The sequence below is a fragment of the Tiliqua scincoides genome, chromosome 6, assembly GCF_035046505.1.
Source record: "Tiliqua scincoides isolate rTilSci1 chromosome 6, rTilSci1.hap2, whole genome shotgun sequence".
Taxonomy (NCBI): Eukaryota; Metazoa; Chordata; class Lepidosauria; order Squamata; family Scincidae; genus Tiliqua; species Tiliqua scincoides.
Window position 1 is genome coordinate 23,128,344 of NC_089826.1, and position 23,147 is coordinate 23,151,490.

At 42.2% G+C, this 23,147-nt stretch overlaps 1 protein-coding gene across 1 annotated transcript in view; it reads right to left on the reverse strand.

Moving 5' to 3' along the window:
* The window catches only part of PAPSS1 (3'-phosphoadenosine 5'-phosphosulfate synthase 1), a 55,824-nt gene that overhangs the window by 19,992 nt on the left and 12,685 nt on the right, over positions 1-23,147 (reverse strand). The window contains exons 4-8 of the mRNA XM_066631855.1: positions 20,636-20,774; positions 17,472-17,590; positions 5,194-5,307; positions 2,756-2,867; positions 492-697 (exon numbers count right to left, since the gene is read on the reverse strand). Of these exons, the coding sequence (XP_066487952.1) occupies positions 492-697; positions 2,756-2,867; positions 5,194-5,307; positions 17,472-17,590; positions 20,636-20,774 (690 nt within the window). The remainder of the gene's footprint in view (positions 1-491; positions 698-2,755; positions 2,868-5,193; positions 5,308-17,471; positions 17,591-20,635; positions 20,775-23,147) is intronic.

Sequence of the window (23,147 nt, forward strand, 5' to 3'; positions counted from 1 at the left end):
CTGTTTCAGCAGTGCATACATGCTAGGGATTCCAGCTCGTTCCAGGACTGTGTTGTTTGGAACTTTGTCCTGCCAGGTGATATCAAGGATGTGTCAGAGGCAGTGCATGTGGAAAGCGTTCAGTTTCCTCTCCTGTTGTGAGCGAAGAGTCCATGGCTCGCTGCAGTACAGAAGTGTACAAAGGACGCAAGCTCTGTAGACCTGGATCTTGGTATGTTCTGTCAGCTTTTTGTTGGACCACACTCTCTTTGTGAGTTTGGAAAACATGGTAGCTGCTTTACCAATGTGTTTGTTTAGCTCGGTATCGAGAGAAAGAGTGTCGGAGATCGTTGAGCCAAGGTACACAAAGTCATGGACAACCTCCAGTTCATGCGCAGAGATTGTAATGCAGAGAGGTGAGTCCACATCCTGAACTTTGACACAGAACCTTATTATATGCTATAAAAGGACTTCAGATTAGTAACAGCTCAAGTCAGCTTGCAATATGCTACCTTTATGTAGGGGTGTTCCTTGCATGTTGTGCCCCACTGTCTGGCACAACGCTCTTCTTTCCGGTGCTCATAAAACTCTGGATTGCGGAGAATAGCCACGCGCCGACCTTCGTACAAAAGAGCAAAAGCTGTGCTCCCATCTAGTCTCTCCTTGTCTTCCTCTGTAGCTGTCAACACTATAGGCACTGAGAGGTTAATCACTCCCCCTGTAGGACAAAAAGGAAAAATATCCTGTGACAACTGCTACAGCTTCTTCTCTCAAGCCTTCCAGGTACTCTGTAGAGAAATCTTTAATTTTCTTGCAACACAGTTCTGAGGTTTTGCAGCACTTTTAGGTTGCTGCTTCTCACACTTTCTAAATAAAGATGCAGAGGACAAGCCTAACACCCCCAACACTTTGTAGCAAGAAGTAGGAGATTTCTTGCCTTGCGCTGGGAGACCTGGTCATATCTATCCATGTTAACTCATCTGAGTTGTTGAATTGCTGCAGCACATTCTGCATGTGGCACCCACTGACAAGTGTTTCAAAATGCAGCTGGTCCAGTACGCTTGCTGTGCCCAGAGTATTAACTGCAACCAGTCACCAGGAGTATGGAACTCCCTTATTTCAATAACTTCACTGACTTTTGGTCCACTTCCAAGATCAGCTTCAAGATGCTGGTTCTGAACCTATTTACTCTGTCTGAATATTGAAATCTGCTGGAGAGACTCTCTTCTCTTACTAAATAGCAACGGACATATTTTTACTTGTGTTTTTCTGATGGCATTTTATCTCCTAATATTTGATTTTTTAAAAATTGTGTTTATATGTTAGTCAAATTGGGCATTTTATGAAATGAAAAGCAGAATAGAGATATTAATAGATACTAATAATTGCGTAAGAATGTCTTGTGCCCATTTTTATTTTATCTCCATAGCAAAACGGCAGGTGCACAATACAAACCAGGGCAGCACTAGGCTGCCATTGCAATGCCTTCTAGTTCTCTGGAGCTTCATCAATTTATAGTTGCACCCAGAAAGAAAAGTGTCTTCACAGAAAAGCCCAGACTGTGCAAGCAATCAAAGTTCCAGCACTTCTGTAACTGGAGGGAGGCAATACTGTGCCCATTGATACTGGCTGATATTGCCTTGGAAAAAGCGTAGTTCAAGTGAATAACTGTAATTAATAATAATGTTTCATACCCACCTCCCCCTAATAATACACAATATCGGTAGTTATGAGACACAAACTGCTGTAGAACAACTGACGCACACAATGAAGCCCTTTGAGTAGAAGCAGCCACTCTCGTGACTCTTCTGACTTCTTGTCTTAAGGATCAGAAAAGGGCAACTGTAGCCTAGTGCTGTGGTTCTGGCAGAAATGCTGATAGTTGCTATGTGCTCTTTGGCAGGACAATTGCTGCTCTCCGGTAAGTGGCAAAGGAAAAAAGCAGAAAAAGCACAGTGCCAAATTTGACCCTAGATGTTTTGCTGTGTGAAATCAAACTAGGTGAGTGTTGTTTTTTTTAATTCTAAGGGAATAATCAACTTCAGCCTCTCTACATGGCCAGTACACAGGGCCTAGGAGAGCGGGCTAAGTTCTACCTGGGCCCAGGATCAAAAGGGGGGCCCAGGAGCCAAAGGAGGGGGTCCAGAAATTTCCTGGGATCTTACATTTTTCTGTCTACTCAGACTTGTTGCCCGCACGGGATGCAGGGGAGACTAACATGAACGAACAGCTATTGGCAAGCAATATATGCTGGGCTAAGGAATGCACGCATGACACTCCTTAATACAGTGTCAAATCTGGGAGGAACCTGGCTTGCTATAATAACTATTTGGCTTGTGGATCCGTTAAGCATGAAGGAGTCAGGGACACAGCTGCAGGACTACAGCTGCTGCAGAAGCAAGTTACGGTACACACAGGACACTTTCCATCCTAGTGTGAGCCTAAATATGATGATGCTAATTTTCTGCATGATTTTCTATATTTAAAAAATTTTGGAGAGACTCAGGAGTGTTTTTGCTTTTTCGCATTACTGTATCTAGCTGCCTAGGCCACATGGGTGGGTAGACCCAGGCTCCAAAGACTTTTCCAGCTGCCTCCATCTTCCCCCCACCCTGTTTTGCCCCTCCCTGCCCCCATTCTGCTTGCCACCACCCTCCCCCACTGTTTCACCCCTCCCTCTTTGCAAAGGGGTCCCAAAAAAACTTTGTACCCCGATAAAATTCCTTTCAGAGGCCCTGCCAGTACAATTGGCTCCACTGTTTCTACATTGTCTTACCATCCAGTAAACAGTCAAAATGAAGGCATTGCAGGTATTCTCTCTCTCTCATAAAGCCACTGAGTGGTGTTGCCCAGCCCTCTGCCAGAACTTGCACCCACTGCATATCAACCTGAAAACAGAAATGTATGTAAAAGTAGATCAGCATCAAAGATTGAAGTTCTTACACTGCCTAAGACAAGGCTTATGAACTATGTTCTTGGGTGCAGCTTTTGCACAACACTGAACTAGTTAGAACTTCTGGCAGCTTCTGAGCATGAAGTATAAATGACAAAATGGGGGAATCTTATCATTATCAACTGGTGCTATCAGTTCATAACACATGTAGAGTTGCGCTCCCTTAGACAGAGAGAAGAGGGTCAGGTCTACAAAGTCTGCAAGGAGCTCAATCTCAATCTTTAGATTTGAGTGCTGGTAAAAGCAGCAGAAAGCTCTCCTTCCCCAGCTGGAAATCTGCAGAGAATGCATCTATCAAGTCCCCCAAGGACCCTAGGTGACCATTCCATCTTGTCAGTATTCCTATATAAAAGGCTCCTGGGTAAAAGGAGGTGAAAAAATGTGGAATGGCATGTTTCCAATACCAGCCTAGCACTTTTTTTCATTCAGTCCCACACTTGCCATGCTATGACTGTTATTGGCAACCTTCAGTCTCGAAAGACTATGGTATCGCGCTCTGAAAGGTGGTTCTGGCACAGCGTCTAGTGTGGCTGAAAAGGCCAATCCGGGAGTGACAATCCCTTCCACACCGGGAGCAAGTGCAGTCTGTCCCTGGTCTGTCTCCCTGGCTATGGGCCTTCCTTCTTTGCCTCTTAGCCTCAGACTGTTGACCAACAGCTATGACTGTTAAACACAATGTAATTAATGTGCAGACCTTGTAATTAATGTAACACAATGTAACACAATGTAACACAATGTAATTAATGTGTTAGCCTCAGACTGTTGACCAACAGCTATGACTGTTAAACACAATGTAATTAATGTGCAGACCTTACTACCAATTTTGTGAATAAACTAAAAGTTGCCACAAGAACAAATCACCACAGAACACCTGCAGTTCCTTTTCCAGAATATGATCAAGCTCATATTTAGTTCAAACAAAGACTATTAGTTTTTTCTCCTATGCTTATGTCGTTCTTTAGTTTGACATTTAACAGTCTACATATGAGTCTTCTGGGATCTTTAACTTATGAAGTGATTTAGAAAGGGACACAAGAGAAACAACAAATTAAGCCATGGGTCATAATTTGCTATCAAAGGCAACCACCAAGTTCTCCTACTGCCATACCCCTTTAAAAGGCTGCCATTACTAGGAAAAAAAACTAAGACTGGAAAGCATTAAAATATGGGACAGTTAAGGCATATTTGAAATTAGTCATCTAATTTCAAATCCACATACAGGTCCAGCCTATTTATACACTGATTTTTTTATGAATGGATTTGACTCAACATGAATGGTCACTGCAAATGAGAAGGAATGTGCTGATCCCTGGAGAAGGGGAAAAATGCACCCCTTTAAAATCAGTTTTAAAAAGTGAGCAGTCCTTTAACAATAGCCTCCTTAATGAGAGAGAGAGAGAGAGAGAGAGGGCAGCTGGCTGACAATCCATCAATCCTTCTCTCCCCAGCAGACCCCTCCCTTCCCCCTGAGCACTGGAAAGAAAGGTGAGACTGATTGATGGATTGTCTTCTTAATGACTCTTATCTTACACCACAAAGGTCAGCAAGGCTGTTTTTAGGTCACTGGAGCAAAGCAACTTTGTTTTTTTTAAATTGATTTGCTATAGTAGGTTTTTTGCCATCCACCTGAGTGCTTGGAACGGAACCCACGAGAAAAATGAGGCTCAACCTGTATGTGTTTGTTTTCTTAAGGCGGCCTACATTCATCAAATGCTTACAGGATCTTGGCCCAACTACTAAGAGAAGGGCATAAGGAAAGAGGCATGCAAGAGTAACAGAGGCCACTATGGTCAAATTTAGGGCCATAGAAAAGATAACTCAACTAAGTGAAATGGAGGCTCACGAACACCAAATGTAAAAGTCTGTAACGCTGCAGAAACAAAAACTAAATTAATCTGAGAATTGTTATTTATCCTCAGAAACCGAGGCTTGGATTCAAAGAGCTGCACAGGTAAGCCCGGTAGAATATCTGACTTCTTTTCTCTGAGCGGTTGATCTTCATACTGTATCACACATTGCTCTTCAAAAATCAAGGCAACACTGAGGCACTGCCTGCCAATGATGCAAGGAAAGAAGTCAAGGATTCTGCTCAGCATGGCCAAGCTCACACACACCCAGAACACACTTTAGATTCAAGCCTGGTCACCCAATCACCTCAGATGAGTAAAGATAGCTGATACTTTTGGGTCTCTGATGCACTAATAATGTGCCACAAATTAACAGGGCTGACAGATTAGCGACTTTTGTGCACTTGTTATTACCTTATTTATTTCCAATGCTGGTAAAGTTTCTGCATCGGTCTTGGCCAATTTAAGCTTGTTTTCAGGCACATACAGCTCTTTAACCTCATAACAGGCATCCACTGGTACAATGTCCTACAGAAAAGGAAAAGTTGCAAGGGTTAGAACAATTACTTTCACATTTTGAAGCGGCTATGCTGCATTTGGATTAAATGCTACTTTTCAAAATGGGTGTTTCTCCCCAATTAAAGCAAGATTTAAGTTGTAGCTGTGTTCATACTTTGCCATTTGAGTTATTAATAGAAACACTTTTCAGCTGAGGGTTGATACTAGAGTAGTGGTTCTCAAATTGGTGGGTCGCGACCCACTAGTACGTGTAATGCTGTCCCCATCCCTTTAAGGGGAGGGGGACGGAGACAGCAATGCGATCCCCAGGATCACATCGATAAGGGGAGCAAGGGAGCTTTACACTTACTTTGAATGATGCAGGGCTGCAGCAGGCTGCAGGAGGTGTGGGGAGCCCTGCACAGCCCTCCACAGAGCTCTCCAAGGCTTGGAACATTCACTAAAAGTGGGCACAAAGCACTTCCATTTTGTAGCCCCTCCCCGCAAGAACTTACTGAGGGAGTAAAGCTCCTTCAAAGTTTGAGAAGTGCTGCACTAGAGAATCTAGGAGTAGATCTGAAGAAACTGGAGGGGTTAAAAACAGAGTTATTAATGCCCTATATCTCTGGAACAGTGTTTCTCAAACTGTGGGTCAGGACCCATAGGTGGGCTGCGAGCCTATTTCAGGTGGGTCTCCATTCATTCTATTCAGTATTCTATTTTTAACATATTAGACTTGCTGCTGCCATGGTATGTGACTGTATTTGGGGAAATGTTACACATCTGTACTTTTTACAGGCTACTATGCATATGTTTTTAATAATGATAATAAATTGGACTTACTGGGTAAGATTGCAGCCTAGGCTTGTTAAAAAATTTCCTGCTTGATGCCACTTCCAGTCATGACATCATTTCCAGTGGGTCCTGACAGATTCTCATTCTAAAAAGTGGGTCCCGGTGCTAAAAGTTTGAAAACCACTGCCCTGGAAGGTTGCCTAGTCACATCCTACTCAGCACTATCAATTTATGGTAGCAGCTCAGACAAAACAGATGGACCCTATACAGTTCTCGGCAAAGAAGAAAACCATAAACCAGAATTCACAACTAAGGGGCTTGCCAACAGAAGAAAGCCCTGGTCCAGAAGCATTATCTGACTTGGGACACATCTCAAGTTTATAACCTCCTGAGGCTTACATAACAGGTACCATTCCAGTGGGGGGGGGGGGGTGGTTCTACACAGGAACTTCTATGAACACCAAGTTTGGGAACCATTGCACTTAGAGTAATAGACCCAGTACTTCATAATACTGGCCCCTTATCTAAAACAGGAACATCCAATTTTAAGTTTATATATTGATAGATTTTTTTTATTGTCACAAGCACAGAAAAAAATCTTAAGCAAGCATCTAAATGAGTACCAGTGTTATATGAGAACATGGATGGATCCGACACATACAAGAATAGTGAAACCTTCTGCACTTGCCCACAAATGAGCAAGAATTAGCAAGAATTCAGGGCTGTTCACCACAGCACTTTCTTCAGCACTACAGTATTCTAGTGCAACCAGCAAGTTTCAAGCAAGAGCATGAGAGGGAGAACATGTTAGAAAGTTGGCTCCTACCCCGAGGTCAAGCTGCCTCCACTTTGAACATTTATATTTATATTTGGTTATATTCACACAGAGAGGCTAACAGAAATTTAGAAAAACAAAAGTGCCCAAATTACAGGCAATTTATGGAGCACTTGGCAACCAATAATGCCTGGCTAGCATCATGCAGAATCCAGTGACTGTGAGTTCGACTGACCTGCTCAAAGTTCCGATAACACTTCATCTTAGAGTGGCTTTGAACATTCTAGAAAAGTGCCAGCATTAAAATGAGCAACTCACGCTTGTTCTGCTGCGTTCTGTTGCAACAGTGCAGAAAACTGAAAACTTACTGTATGTGCCTTTCCCACAGTGAAATGTATGTTCTTCCAATACACGTAAAGCATATGCATCATAGCAGTGGGAATATGCACACCTCCACCACTACCCCAGAAGCCACAACAGAGGAAATGCAAGTCATTCATGCATCCTCCAGCTCTCCTTGGTCTCTTCTTCTAAACCAGGGGTGTCCAAAGTTTTTGGCAGGAGGGCCACATCATCTCTCTGACACTGTGTCGGGGGCCAGGGAAAAAAAGAATTAATTTACATTTCAAATTTGAATACGTTTACATCAGTATACATAAATGAATATATTAAAGATGAACTTATATGAATGAATGAAGGTCTTGCAATAGCTCAAGGCCTATAAAAGGCCTTGCACAAAGCAAGGCTGGCCTTTCCTTTGCTGCCGCTACTGCATCACAGATGTGAATCAGCAAGCAGTGGAGGAAGCCCTCATCCCACAGCTCACGCGAGAGGTCAAACAGTCACCCTCATGCTGACAGCAGTTGCATCAGGCCAGTACGGGCTCCAACAAATCTCCCGAGGGCCAGAGGCTCATTGGAGACTGGGGTCTCCCTGAGGGCCACACTAAGAGGCCTCGAGGGCTGCATGTGGACGCAGGGCCAGGGTTTGGGCACCCCTGTTCTAAACCTTACTATCACTAGCAATTTGCATTACAGGTTTGGGCTCTAAGTTCATAATAGGCAAGACTCAACAGCATGTCATAAGGGAGTATATTTTGACCGCTCATTTTAGGGAAAACCCATTTTGGTTAAAGAAAGTCTAACAGGATTTTCCAAATAGTACAGAGAAGTTCATAGACAACCAGAACAACATTCAAATGGGAAGAGAACATGACAGAGTCACCACCAAGTTAATTTCTCGCCAATGACGTGTCCACAGATTTTTAGTAACTAAAAACAATTTAGAACTTTGGTGCCTTAGCAGACTTTTTCTCACATTCTCTCTCTCTTTTTTAAAGGACATGGAGCTCTTCCGTAGGGGAAAAAATCAATCAGGCTTTGATTTTGAAGTTGGAAAAATATGCTGCAGACATTCTGAAAATAAGCCAACCATGCTCAGACCATAACAAAACCCTAAGTTTGTTCCTAAGTTCTTCCATTCCTTACAAGCAAAATGTAAGCTGGAACATCTTCTGCAATACATTGGAAATGTGTCAAGAGGCACAGACACTAGCTGCTCTGAGATCAAGAGATGAGCATAGTTTGAGTAAACAGCTTAATGGGATACAATGGTATCAGACAGACGTAAGCACAGGAATGAACAAAGAGGAAACAGCAACTGCTAGGTGATAACTAGTGACTGACTAAACCTACTTGGAGAGCATCCACCAAGACTCTGAAAACTCAAAACGCACAGCCATTGAGCAGACACCCTTACTTCTACTTCTGGGCCTTTTAAACTTGAAAACACACAAAAAGTGTTCTAGAAAGCAGAAAGCTTTGCTGACTTAAGTGATGGCAAGTCCCTTCATTCTGGTTATAAAGCATTGTTAAGCATAAGGAGCATCCCTGGTTGGAGGTACTTTGGGAACAAGGCAGTAGCAGCCAAGGCACGTTTCAGTGTATTACAATACTCAAAACAGCACATTTTATCTGGGCAAAGACAGTTGCAGAGTGATCCAACATGTGCTTACTTGGAAGAAAGCCCCCATTTTCAAGGAGTTTTACAGTGCAAGCCTAGGCAATTCTACTCAGAAGTAAACCCCATTATGTTCAATGGAACTTACTCCCAGAAATGTATGTAAGAATTAAGGTCAGACTGCACCCTAAGGGTTTGCAACACCACAGCATTATGCTATGCAAGATACTGGAGATGAACAGTTGCAAAATTAGGCTAACCTGATAAGTGCTAGGTACAAATTAGCATCAGTTTCTGCACAAAGTTTTATTATGGTCTTGAGGCCAACTTGGGACAAAAGTTGCAATTCTTACCTCTTCATATCTTCAAGAGGAACAGCCACTAACACACAAGAGTTCCAGCCACACCCAGAACTGGGTCATGAAATGCACTCTGGAGTAACTGCTCTGGAACTCTAGATTCATGTAGTAGCAATTATGCTCTTGTGTGTGTAAGGGGAGATGCTAGTGAATCTGATTTCAACCACAAAAGAAGTGTGAATCACTCTAGGAAAATAAATGTTCATCTTGTTCAATATTTATATTTTACTGGCAAGGTACATGTCCATTAATGGCAAGTGCAACTGTTTTACTACAAATTCTGTTCATCAGTTAATACTACTTACTTTACTCCTCAGCTTCTGAGAAAAACCTATAGCTAAGCTTCCTCAAGGCACTCTCACCTCACAGAATGTCCCAATGCCATGGGTCAAGGGTAGTGACTTTCAGCTGGCCCAATTTCCCCAGGCGAGCAGGCAACGCAGGCTGCCTCCAGCAGCTCTTTTCTTCTTGTCCAGCCAACTGTCCAAAACCAATTGTAACTGGTTTCACTGTCTGAACCTAAAACTGCCATCCATTCACTGCAAGGGGAGGAGGACTGGCTTCAGAGAGGAAGTGGGAGGTGCCTCCTAATCCCCAGCCAAGCACCTAAAGGAACCTGACTCCTAGCGGGCAGATCAGAGAGCACTCAGATTCCTGGGACCACTGGAGGGCAACAAGTAGGCAGAATGAAACATTTTAATTATGTTGTATATTTAAAAGGTTTTATTTTAATAAAGTCAATTTTAAGTGTGGAAAGGGGAAGAATCCAGGTAAAAATTCTAAATCATGTGTAAGCAACTTATTTAAAATTCTGCTGCTATCAGTTTAAGTTTTGAAACAGTCTTGCTTTCAGTCCAGTATTTTTCAATTGGAGTTCCAAGAAACCTCAAGGCTCTGCAGGAAGTCCTTGGGATTCCCTGAAGAATGGGGCTTGCTGGCTCTGTTCTGCCTCCATACTTTTTGAATCAGAGAGCTGAACCCAGGAAAGAAATAGGGAGAGGGGTACAATTGGTGGGCTGCTGGAGCAAGACAGGAGAAAGGAAAACAAGCAGAATGACGGGGGGGGGGGGGAAGAGAGAAAACAACATACAGAATACCTTACAAACACCTAAATTCTAATGAGCATATGAAGTCATTTTCTATTGAATCAAGCCATTGGTCCAACTAGCTCTGTATTCCCTACATGGGCTGGCAGCAGTTTCAAGGGCTGTAAACAGATGCAGACATTTCTAATCCAGTTTTGGGGGTAGGTGGCAGGGTGCTTCTCTATGGAAAAGCACTTTCACTACAATGGGAAGAGGGCACTGCATAAGACACAAACCAAAAAGAAAAGCAGCAATGGAAAAGCTGAATCCTTTTGAAATAATATGCCCTGTGCACATCATAGCACTTTAAATTACACATCAGCTACGAACAATTCAAATTCAAGCAATTTAGTACAGGATAAGCTCTGTCAAGCAGAGGATAAAGAAGGGATTTAACTTTCAAGAAGTTCAATTTCCCCCTAATCAGGGATTTTGGTTAAATCTTGTATTCTGAAATTCTCCTTGACGTGATTATGGGGAGTGACTTGACTACAAAGGTGTGGCTATGCGAGAGCTTGAATTTGACAATATAGGAGCTTCTCCCAATGATGCACTATATTACAGGGGTTCTGCCACCAAAAGAAGAGTGTAACGCACTGTTTTAGCTGCTCACCTGGTCAACACTGACAAGCTTAAACTTATGGGGAAGCAAGCAATTGCAGTGGGAAACCTGCCCCTTCTTTCCCCCCTGTGCCATCTCCATGGACAGTGGCAGCTTCAGCAGTGCCTAAAGCACCAACAGCATTCTTCACAGCAAATTCCTGTCATTCACCATTTATTTTCCTTTAGAAAGCACCAAAGATTCTATATTGCACTGGAGGGTCATTTTCCGGCTCATTCTAAAAGGGAAAAAACTGCATCCATCAGGAGCCACTGACATGAAGGTTAAGCAAAAGAGACCGCCAAGAGGGTCATCAATGCTTCAAGTGCTACCAAAGTCACCCACAGAGGTGTGGCAGAAATGTTTGCTTTTAACAAAAGCCACAAGCCCCAACACTATCATAGTTTCAAGCACTGATAAAATTGCCAAGGCCCACAGAGGTGTAGCAAAAAAAATTAAGAAGCTCCACTACTCCCACAGTAAGATCAATAGGACACACAGAACCCAGAAAATAGCAAAGCATTTTTTTGGGTGGAAAGATGAATGACAAGGCTGTTTCATATGATCAAATGATTATGTATGGGCAAGATTGATACAGGCACAGCACGTTAACAGTTGCTATTCTACATTCAAAAAGAAGAAAATAGTTTCAGGTCAAGGATCTCTGTTACTGAGTTGTTAGAAATAAATGTCTTTTTATTTAAGAGATACTGAGAACAACTTCTCTGCCTGCCCCAAAAGTACAAGAAAGGGTAGAAGAACAAGTTGTTTTAAGGCATGAAAGGAGCATTTTAGGCAAGTTATTAGAATGGTCTGGCTTTACTAACTATGAAGTATTTTTCTCTTTTTTCAATCCTGCTTCGTATCCAGACAAATTTGCTTCAATCAATCATATTCTATGACAACATAGCCACCTATCTCCATCACAACATTCACACACATACTAGCATTTAGTCATTACTCCAAAATGCAAATACCAGCAAAATCACAACAGGACTTAAAATTGGGCTGCGAAGCCCAGCTCGTACACAGCACAAGATTTATTTCAGAACATTAAACTGAGATTTCATGAAAAGGATAAACATTTAAATAATTTATAGCATTAGTAAATCAACTGTTCCTGGTGCATATAAATACAGCTTTTAAAACATCGCTTTAGATTAAAAACAGATACAAGAAGTGTCTTGGGTCCCCAAGACATAGGCAGCTTAGTTAAAAAAGCTATGTTAGAAGGCCATCTAGTGATCACTGGAAGGTTGTGCTTTCACTTGATGATCAGTAAAGTAACTTGAAAAGGAACAAGAAAGTCTTAACACTTCTGACCTTCTCCACTGTAGCATGCTTGTCCAACATGCAAATGTGTCTGCCTTTAAAATATATGACTGAAACCACACATCATAAACATGAAATATTCTATTAATTCACACAGCTGTGATGCCTTGTATAGTGTCATTATTTGACCTGTGAGTATTAATTGATTTAGTATTCAAAGTTACTAACTAAAAACAGCTCAGTTGTAAGGTCTACTACATGTACTAGAATAGGGAACAGCACTGAAAATATCTCACGTAGCACTTACATCTATATTATTAACAGTATTTATATACCGCTTTTCAACTAAAAGTTCACAAAGCGGTTTACAGAGAAAAATCAAATAACTAAATGGCTCCCTGTCCCAAAAGGGCTCACAATCTAAAAAGATACAAATGAATACCAGCAGACAGCCACTAGAACAGACAGTGCTGGGGTGAGGTGGGCCAGTTACTCTCCCCCTGCTAAAAAAAAAAAGGAGCACCCACTTGAAATAGTGGCTCTTACCCAATTAGCAGGGGTTATATGAACCTCTTTGTAACTTAAGATGAGTTGAAGAGGCCATTTAGAGGCCAGACTGGCTTCACTGACAAGGTGGGTCTTCTCAGAGGTCACTCAAACAGTGATGTTGAACCATTTGGGCTTGGTGTGTTAAAAATTTGGAAAATGCCTACCTTGACTCTGCTGGTGTGTCACCCCTACTCCACCCTCAAATAAAAGAGAAAATTTTTTACAGAATCATTTACTTAAAAATATACAGTGTGTTTATACATTTGTGGTGCTTATTATATAAAGAATGTCAAATACAAAAAGTGAAATACGGTAAAACAAACAGTTGTTGGTGAATGCTGGCATGTCAAACAAAACGTCATGGTGTATCACCTTTGACATGTGTGTTATAGGTTCACCATCACTGCTCTAGAACTTTAAAATGCCCACTCAAGGTTTATGCTTTTTACGGTATCTCAACTTTTTGCTTTTTCTGGTGTGCTGCAAGCAGGTTAACACCCTTTCCATTTCAATGAATTTTAGGTCAGTAATAGACTTGCCTCCATTGCGCCCCAGGGCAGATCTGCAACATGCCCCCCCATCACGCTGCCCCCCCTTACCAAGACTCATGGAGTCTCACAAGACCCAGCATAATTCTAAAGGCCTTCGTAGGTTTCTCAAGAAATTCTAAATTATACTTCCAGTTTCCTGATGAAACTGTAAGTACTGCTTCAGACCACACGAGAAGCCTCAGAAGGCTTTTCGCGCCCTGCCAAGTGCCATGCAGGGCTTTGCCTGCTGGCGGAACGACTCCGATGAGCAGACAGAACAACGCAGTGGGCAGAGGTGGCAGCAGTGGGTGCAGAGCTTGGGGCTTTTGCCCCCACTGCCCCGACCTCGGTCTGCCAATGTTTTAGTCTACCAATTCATAAATTTTGCAGATGCTTTTTATTCCTGTTCCTGTTTTTATTCAGACTGTTTTAAATGATATATTTACAGTTGCTTGTGAAATCTTTTTGGGTACACATGGTTTATGTCAATGTTTCTCAAGCTGTGGGTTGGGACTCACTAGGTGGGTCCCCATTCATTTCAGTATTTTTAATATATTCAACTTGTTGCTCCCATGGTATGTGACTGCATTTGGAGAAATGCTACATATCTGTCCTTTTAACAGGCTACTATGTATATGCTTTTAACAATGATAGTAAATGGGACTTACTCATTGGTAGGACTACAGCCTAGGATGGCTAAAAATTTTCCTGCTTGATGACGTCACTTCCAGTCATGACATCACTTCTGGTGGGTCTTGACAAATTCTCATTCTAAAAAGTGGGCCCCAGTGCTAAAAATTTGAGAACCGCTGATTTATGTGATAACTGCAAGCATACTTTAATAGCTGACTGGTAGTCCAATCCTATCCAGTTTTCCAGTGCCGATGCAGCTGTGCCAATGGGGCATGTACCGCATCCTGTGGTGGGGGAAAAATCACAAAGGCCTCAATGTAAAGAAATGCTTGTTCCCTTTCCTCAGGACTGCATTGCAGCTGCAGCAGTGCTGGAAAGTTGGATAGGATTGGGCCCTGGGTCCAATTCAAGATGTGCCACTCTTGGGAATGCCACTGCATGTTCACAAGAAGGAAGCATGGTGAAGTCAGAGTTTACTGAAGAAGAGTGAGAAGTTCTGCAGAACACTCAACTAAAAGTTTGAAGCCTTACAGTTGTTCAAGGAAACATATTTTGGGAATTATTAGAGGCAATGGAAGCAAACAGGCACAATGAGCAGAACATTTCTATTGGCCACCTTCACTGTAATTTCCAGTCATCAGAAACATTTTAAACATTTATGCAAAACATATCCACTGTGTGCCAAATATACCTTGTGAATGCATAATATACAGATTTTGATAAAGTATTTGATAATTTGGATTGGACTTTTCTGATTAAGATCTTAGAAGAGATCAATTGAACCAGTGTATCAATTACACTGAAACAATATTTCACCCCAAGACTAAGAGCATGCATGACTCAGGAAGGAATGTGATGAGAAACTTCACCTAACCAAAAGTGAACCAGCTCACTTTTCAAGAAGGTACGCTAACTGCCTATTAACCTGTGTAGGGAAAATAGCACATGAAGCAAAAGCACTTTTATACATGAACAAATGTTTTTGGGCCAGCTATGTGAAGAATATTCTAGGGGTCAACAATTGATGGAGCCAGGTGAACAATGCTTGAAAAACGGCCAGTTCCTGGATGCTAGATCCTGGAAGGTGTATCAATTACACTGAAACAATATTTCACCCCAAGACTAAGAGCATGCATGACTCAGGAAGGAATGTGATGAGAAACTTCACCTAACCATTTCTTATGTGCAATGAAATAAAGGAAAAGCACGCCTAATAACTCAGCTGACATTTGCTCCAGGATGTGTTCAGGATTCATCATCTTCTCCCTGTTAAGCCTACAATATTTGCTTTGTACCTCTAAAAAGATCCCATCCCCTTTCTCATTAAAATGAGGCAACAGATGAAACGTGGCCAAGCCTGTAGGCTGAACCAGTACAGTGGAACAGGAATGATAGCTATAACCTGTTTAAACTGCAAACAAAATAAACTCCTTATTTTACTAAGAACCAGTTCATTATTTCTCAGGCTGATATTGTGGCCAAGTACCTACAGATGGAAAAGCAGCACCACAGTTTTGTCTTGAACTACTTGTTGGATTTAATTTCCGCTTGCTCAGAAATCAGTTTCAGAAGTGCCTCAATGGGGCAACAGCCATCTTCACGCAGAGCAACTGCCCTGGCAGAGAAGGCAGGTTGATGGAGGGAAGCAGTACCTAGTGGCTTACACTGCCCCTTTCTGTTCTCTGCATTGGTGGCGTAGCTAAGGGGGTGAAGGGGGTAGAAGTTGCACTGGGCATCAAGCTTTAGGGGGACAACAAGCTGAACTTGACATTAGTGACCAAAATTGTGAAAATCTTGGTATGTATGAACAATACCATCATGTTATATATCATTAGAAAGGTAATTTAATGCAGAATGCAATGCAACAAACTGCACTGGAATATCCGTATTCTATCAAAAGCTATGACCAATTAACCAGAAAATGAAAACACAACTGCCTTGTGGAACAAAAAGTGGATTTGCTTAACTACAAATTGTCCTATGAGACTGATTGTTCTGAGTGCCAATGAGATGTTGTTATGGTACAGCATTGAACCAATAACTTTTTATTTATTTACTTAATGCAATTTGATTTTGTCATGCGGGGGGGGGGGCTACAAAATCTTCTTTGACCCCAGGCAGCAGATATATGCCTTAGCTATGCCACTGACTGGGGGGAGGCAGTGGAGCAAGTGTGTGGTGAGCTGCTGGAAAGAAGCGGTGTGTTCCTCCCAATTTTCACTTTTTAAAAAGCCCAGGCTTGATGTCATTTCTGGTTGTGACATCATTTCCGGGGCAACATTTTGAACTTGGCACCAGGCTACACGATCATTAGCTATACCACTGCTCTGCATTCCCATTCTACTACGTCAGCAGCTAAATGGGGAATAAACTGGTTGTTCTACCCACTTCCACCACCCCAAGCTACAGAAACTCAGAACAGAAAGAGGAAAAAAAATCCTCCTGAGAGCACCAAAGCCACAGAGAATTCTTATTCAAAATCAAAATCACAGTAGCTCCCACAAGTGATCAGAAATGACTACCCCGTTAACATGGACTAGGCAACTGAGTAGACAAAATGTAACTCATTTATTAAAAATCAAAAAGAAGAGGAATTAAACAAAATGAGAAAAAAGAGGGGCAGGGAAAAGTACAAGCAGGCTGATGGAAAATGCCTGAACTCAGCTAGATGGCCACAAAAAAGCCTGCCCAAACCAGATACAAGTAATGTCCAGCAGATGGAGAAGCACACAAAACCCAGAAAGCAAAGCACACAAAACTCCCAATACCAGTGAAGTCTGCAGAATAGCTTGGAGTGAAAAGAACAAACAATTCCTTGAATTCCTTCTAGCTAAAAATACAGTTCCCTTAGATAAGTTACTTATTTTGTCCAAGGAATGCGAGTCCCTGCACTTACTGGAGAGTAAGTGGGTGCACCTTCTGCAAACCAATACTAGATCTCACAGCAGATCTGACAGAAATGCACGCAAGCACACCTGTGTTTGAAATTGAGTCACCTGGGTTTAATTACATCATAGAGCTACCTCATTGCAGGAGTGGGATCCATGTGATACTCCTTTCTAACCCTGCACCTAGACAGGTCTGGCTGCCAACTAATAAGTACTGCCAAGTAATTGGTATTGTATATACCAATCTCAGCAGCAGGCTTCACTACTCCAGACATGAAAAAGGACTCAAACCCACATCAGAACATGGCTGCCTGGCAATGTAGTTTCAAACAAAGGACAAACACTGCTACAAGAGTAGGTCCCAGCAGCTTTTAGGTTGCCAAACCTGCACAGAAGATTCTGAGGGGATGAGAAATGATCAAAAATAGAGAGAAAAATAGACAGAAAACACAGTATTCATCACAACCCCTATCTGGATGTTGTTAGTAATCTGTGAATCTGATAAAGAGTAGCAAATCATATTTAGTACAAACTGTGGTTTACAAACCAGCTTCAAAATATAGTTTCGGATCTTGGTTTGTCAGCCTTGGTTTCTCAAAATGAATCCACTGCCCAATTAATCACAGGGTAACCTTTTCAATCTAACCAATTAAATTGACAAAATGTGCATTTAAATGAGGCATGTACTTCACAGCGTAAATGAACAATTCTGGAGGTTGGTCAGAAGTAACCATCACTACGTTCATACCCTCTCTTGCAGAAGTTCCACAACTTGTTGAACGCAGTCATTGACATCACAGGAATCTGTCTTCAGTACCAGCTCAGGGGCTTCAGGCTTTTCATATTCTGAATCAATGCCAGTAAAACCTACAAGAGACACATAACTTGAGACACAACTTAATATCAGACTGGTCTTCCATTCTCCTATTAGCATTAGAACCAAGTTAAAATAATTGCTTTGGACATTACACATTACTACAATATTCACTATCATTAAAAAACAGTAACCAAAGGTATCTCCGTATCTCACCACACACTTATGTCCCCAGGTTCCAATGCAGTTACACACACATTTTGGACAGCAAATTTGCAGAATTATAAATAAAGCTATAAAAGTTACACGTGCATTCTAATCTAAATACGTTGTTAGTCTAAGTTTTGAAATTCTGTGCAAGGCTGGTGCCAAACCTTTTGCTAGTTCCAAGTACACTATTAAAACAACCAATTCACCTCCTCCAATCTCTTCTGCCTCCATGTGAAACGAAATAGTACATACTTTCCTTAAAAATATTTAAACCAGCGGTTTTCAAACTCTCTGGGAGAGTTTGAGTCGCTCTAAGTCTTTGCAGGGGGAAGGCAGCAACGCGATCCCCAGGATCGCATCACTCAGGGGGCTGCAGGGGCTCGGCTGTACTTACCATAGCCTCCTGGGGGTGCGGGGAGCCCTGCCCGAGTGTCTGCAGGGCTCCCCGAAGCTTCAAAAGTGAAACCAGAGTGATCGCACCTCACCTCCGAAAAACCAGAAATGGAGTGCAATCGCCCCACTTGCACTTTTGAAGCTTCGGGGAGCCCTGCAGACACTCGGGCAGGGCTCCCCACACCCCCGGGGAGGCTGCAGGAGGCTCTGGTAAGTCCAGCCAAGCCCCTGCCAGCCCCCTGAGCAACACAATCCTGGAGATTGCATAGCTGCCTCCTCCCTGCCCTTGCCCCTTAACAGGGCAGAGGCCAGGACCCTCAGGCTGGGGCGTCACGAAGCCCCAGTTTGAAAAGCCCTGATTTAAATGGAAGTTTTGCTTCAATATTCAAAACTCTGAACAGGGTAAAAATTATTTGACTATTCACTTGCACTAAAAGTTTTGAGATGAAAGAGCAAAATATTTAAGTGATCGGATATTATTAATCATTTATATTTTAGTGCAAGTGTCTTCATGAGTGAAATCTTCTTAAGCATTTCTGATCTTCTTGTAGAAAGTTCATCACATACACTTTAGGAAAATCTAGAAGACAACTCTATAATCCTGTTATGGACCAGAGAGGGAATATACTAAGCTGTCTAACTAGAATATTCTTCTAGTTTGCAAAATGAGTGATGTCTCATTTAGTTCCAGATGGGAACTAAACTCAAGGAATAGACATGCTTCAACTCTCTTAAAACCAGTAAGAAGATTTGAAGGCAAATCTTCAACAAGACATGATACTTCCAAGTCAGAAACAGCTATGCTGGTACAAGCTTAAGCCTCCACTCTCAAGCACAGAAATGAGTAAGACTAGCCACCTCCTATACACTAGCTGGAAAAGACAGAAAATTATTCTCCATCATGACATGGTAGAAATTAACTGTGCCGGCTGAAATCCTGTGAGGGTAGAATGTTTTTACCCACCATTGTTGAAGGAATGCACCTCCCCAACTCAATTGTGGGGTGGAATATAGATCAAAGCATTCAAAACATAACAAGAATGCTCAATGACGTTCAGCATCAACTATAAACAAGATTCAGTTTCCTGATGGTCTCCAACTAAATTCCTAAGATCTGCTTTGAAGTAACATCTGGCTCTATTTTATGCCAATAAGAGAAAAAGGCACAGAATTAAAAGTGAAGCAAATCTCATTACCTGGACACACTTCATCAACAGTATTGCCACAAGCTATTTCAGGAGCATCAGAGACTTATAAAATTACACATCCAGGAAACTGTTTTACAGTCTTAGACTGCATTATGTTTTTATGTATATATTATGTTTCCCCATCAAGAGAAGGGGCTTTTGTCTTGCAAGCTATCCAACATTGCAATGAATGAGTAGGATGGGAAGCCAAACCCACCACTCAATTCATTCTACCAGCTAATTTGTCATGCTGCTCTTTGTGATTTGGCATGTGCTCAGATAATCAACATAGCCCCCAGAATAGAAACTGTTCCTTATTTTTAAACGAAGTCTTTTGTATCTTATCTTTACAGATGGCATTTGTACTGCATATTATTTCTTTATGATTATTATTGGCATAGTGGGGGAGGGGTACTGAGATACTTCAGTCAGACTATAATTCAACCATTCTTAATGGGAGCCAAATGACTCCCTGTGGAACCCTGACACATTTGAAGGGGGCCACAGACTCGTATTCAATAATAAGAGATTTTATCTTTATCTGTTTGTGTTGTTTGATGGGGGAAACAGAACCCAAGAAGAGTTCCTAAGGGGCTGTGGCCAAAAAAAGACTGAGAATGGCCAGGCTACATCAATGCAAGAAGTCTATGTGTCAATGACAGCATATAGTATCAAAAAGTCTGCATCCTAGAATGCTGGTATGAAACAGCAGCCATACAAGGAGAGATACTGCTTAGACAGTTTTTCACTATTCTAGCAAATGGAATAAGTGCTCTTACTAAATTGGTAATTTGTAACTAAATTTCATTTTCATGATGTAGGTCATGTTAACCAACAGCCCAATCCTGAGCCGCTCGGAGCTGCAGGACCCGGCGGCTCCCTGGTGGGCTCCCGCCGGACGTTCGTCCCCTTCCCCCAGGTAAAGGAAGCAGCCCCGCAATAGGGCTACTCGATTTAGTGGCGACTGTTTGGTCACCGCTAAAGTGAAGGCACTTGTATAGGGTGCACAGCCCTCCACGAGCACCTAGGATCCTGAGGAGCTCAGCTCCGCAGATCCGCCTCCCCCCGTCCCCTGGAACACCCCCCAACAACGCCTTTCCCCTCCCCGGAATGCCTCCCCTTCGGAACACGGGCACTGGCCGGGTGTTGGCTCAGCGCAGCCCGGAGCTGAGCCACCTCCGGCAGGAGCCCAGCGGTAAGCCCCGCAAAAGTGCCTTATGGCACGTTTGCAACTGTGGAACACACCGCAGACCAGGACTGGGCCCCAAGTCATTAATACAAGAGAAATGCAACAGCATCGAAGCTTACCTTTAATTTCTCCAGCACGAGCCTTTTTGTAGAGGCCTTTCACGTCTCTCTGCTCACAAACATACAATGGTGCATCCACAAATACTTCAAAGAAAGGCAGGCTTGCCACTTCATGAATTTGCCTGGCGTTGTTACGATCCTGAGAAACAGCAATAAAAAAAAATAACAGTAGAAAGAAATACATCTTTTCCTCTCTGTATGTACATAAACCATTCCTGAAAACAGCCCTTATAGTGAGCATCTGGATACCAAATACACTTATTACATTAATTTCAATGGGAAAAATTTAACTTGTTCAAAAGTCATTCCAAGTTCACACAAAAAAATCACCCGAAATGCCTAAAAGCATAAGAAAAGAAAGACATGGTAAAATACAATACACATTATACAGTGTCAACAAAGCATTAAAGTCAACTATGAAAATGTTTCAGAAGTTCCAACATCACATAATGAGGTTTAGCACATTAAGCTTGAGTGGCAAACTATGAGCAACTCTTAAATATAACCTGTTTTTCCACCTTTCCCCATGAGGTGTTTTTTGTTTTTTTTAATCTTCTGCTATTCTTTGGGACCCGTATGCACAGTAATTTGTAGAAACACAGCACATAAACTATTCTCGGTAGAAGAGTGGTGTCATGCGCATGCTTGGAAAACATGGAGAGGTGCTATTCATCAGGCAATACATCTCACACAAAGGAACAGCCCGTCTTCTCAAGCAGCACTCTGTCCTCAAAGGGCCCTGAAGAGGTCTTCCCCTAAAGCCCACAGAAGCTTTAACTCCCACAAGAAAGGGAGAGTTTCTGGACCTCTATCCTATCAGGAGAAAAAAACCAAAATTTGCACCAAATTCCTAGAATTCTTTCCTGCACATGCAAGGCAAGTTTGTCCTTGATTTTTGTTGCCAGAGCTCAAAGCAGAGGGAAAGTCTACTCACTGGGTAAAATGGGAAGTAGACCCCTCCCTCCACAAGGGACTTTTTGACGCAAATGCTTCAATAATTTAACAGGACAATATTCTGTTAATGAGTAATATTTTTTCCACTATTTTGGGAGGCACCACTGCTTACTGTTCTGATTTCAGTGCAGATCACCACTTTGCTCTGTTTAGTTTGCTTACCTAGATGCTAATTAGAAAAAAATCATCATCTCCATGTTCATGGTATTTTAAACATCCTATCATCCAAGACTGGATTTGAAAGTATCATTATAGGCTTGCAGCATTTCAATGTCATTGTTTTGAGGAACATGTGAAGCAGGGGGACACAGCAGCAGCAAACAGGTGAAGTCCCACCCTAGGAAGACCTATCAATAGCCAGGTTAGCGAGGACATTTGGGTGAAGACAGCTTAACTTGAAGGTGGGGAGAGGGAAGAGAAAGAGCTGGACTGCAGCAGCAAATTGCCATCTCTCATTAAGATGAGGGAATGCATAACCTCCACCATGACTCTAGTAAGCAGTTATTTGTTCTGTTAGTTTTACTGCTGAGCCGGGTTTGTGTTTTGGTTGTTCCTGCCTTTGAACACCAGCATGCATCTTCAGAGGGTTGGGCACCCATAGAAATTTAATTAAAGGCATGGAGAGTCACAATAGCAAGTGGAGGGCAGGCAATCACAAGAGAAAAGCAGGTTTTAGGTGGTTTGAGTAACAACCCCTCTAGTTGTTTTTTTTTTTATGTTCAACCTTTATTTGGCATAAGTATTTGGAAAATAAGGTCTCTGAACAGATACCATACCGAGAATAGAGACCTAAGCAATACACAGATATATATGCAAATATACATATATATAGGCACACATAAATGTACACACAAATACATACAAACATAACATTATATATATGTGCATATATTATTTAAAAAAAAACAGAAAACAGCCAATGTCAGGCATTGCCAGGATGCAATCTACTCAAAGATTACTTGGGACCAATAGCTTGGCTCGGTTCAAGTTACTAAAGTTTAGAAACTGTGCAACTGAAAGGGTTATATGCTCGTCGTCACCCCCCAGTAGGTACTGAATTATAGTATTCTCTGAATGCCCTGTTTTAGCATTGAGCAAGGGAGAGAGAAATTGATCTCTTAGCGCTTGATATTTAGGACAGCGCAGCGTAACGTGTATAGATGATTCTACTTCGCCTAAGAAGCAGTTACACAAACATTTCCCCCTGGAGGCATTTCTAAATCTACCAAGTAGATCATTAGAGGGGGACACACTACAACATACCAGGGTGAAAGCCTGGAGGGTGGGCAGGAGGTCTGGTCTAGAGGGTAGAGCCTCCGTCTGCCTGAAGATAACATCCACAAGGTCGCCAGTTCGAGGCCACCGGCACCGCGCGACCTTGAAGCAGCTGACAAGCTGAAGCCGAGCTATTTCCATCTGCTCTGAGCGTGGGAGGATGGAGGCCAGAATGTGAAGCCAGATCGGAATGAAACACCTGAATGTAGTGGTTCTTGAAAGAAAGAACCTTCTTTCAATTGTAAAAATCCCTATTTAATAAGGGATTTAAATAAAGCCTGCC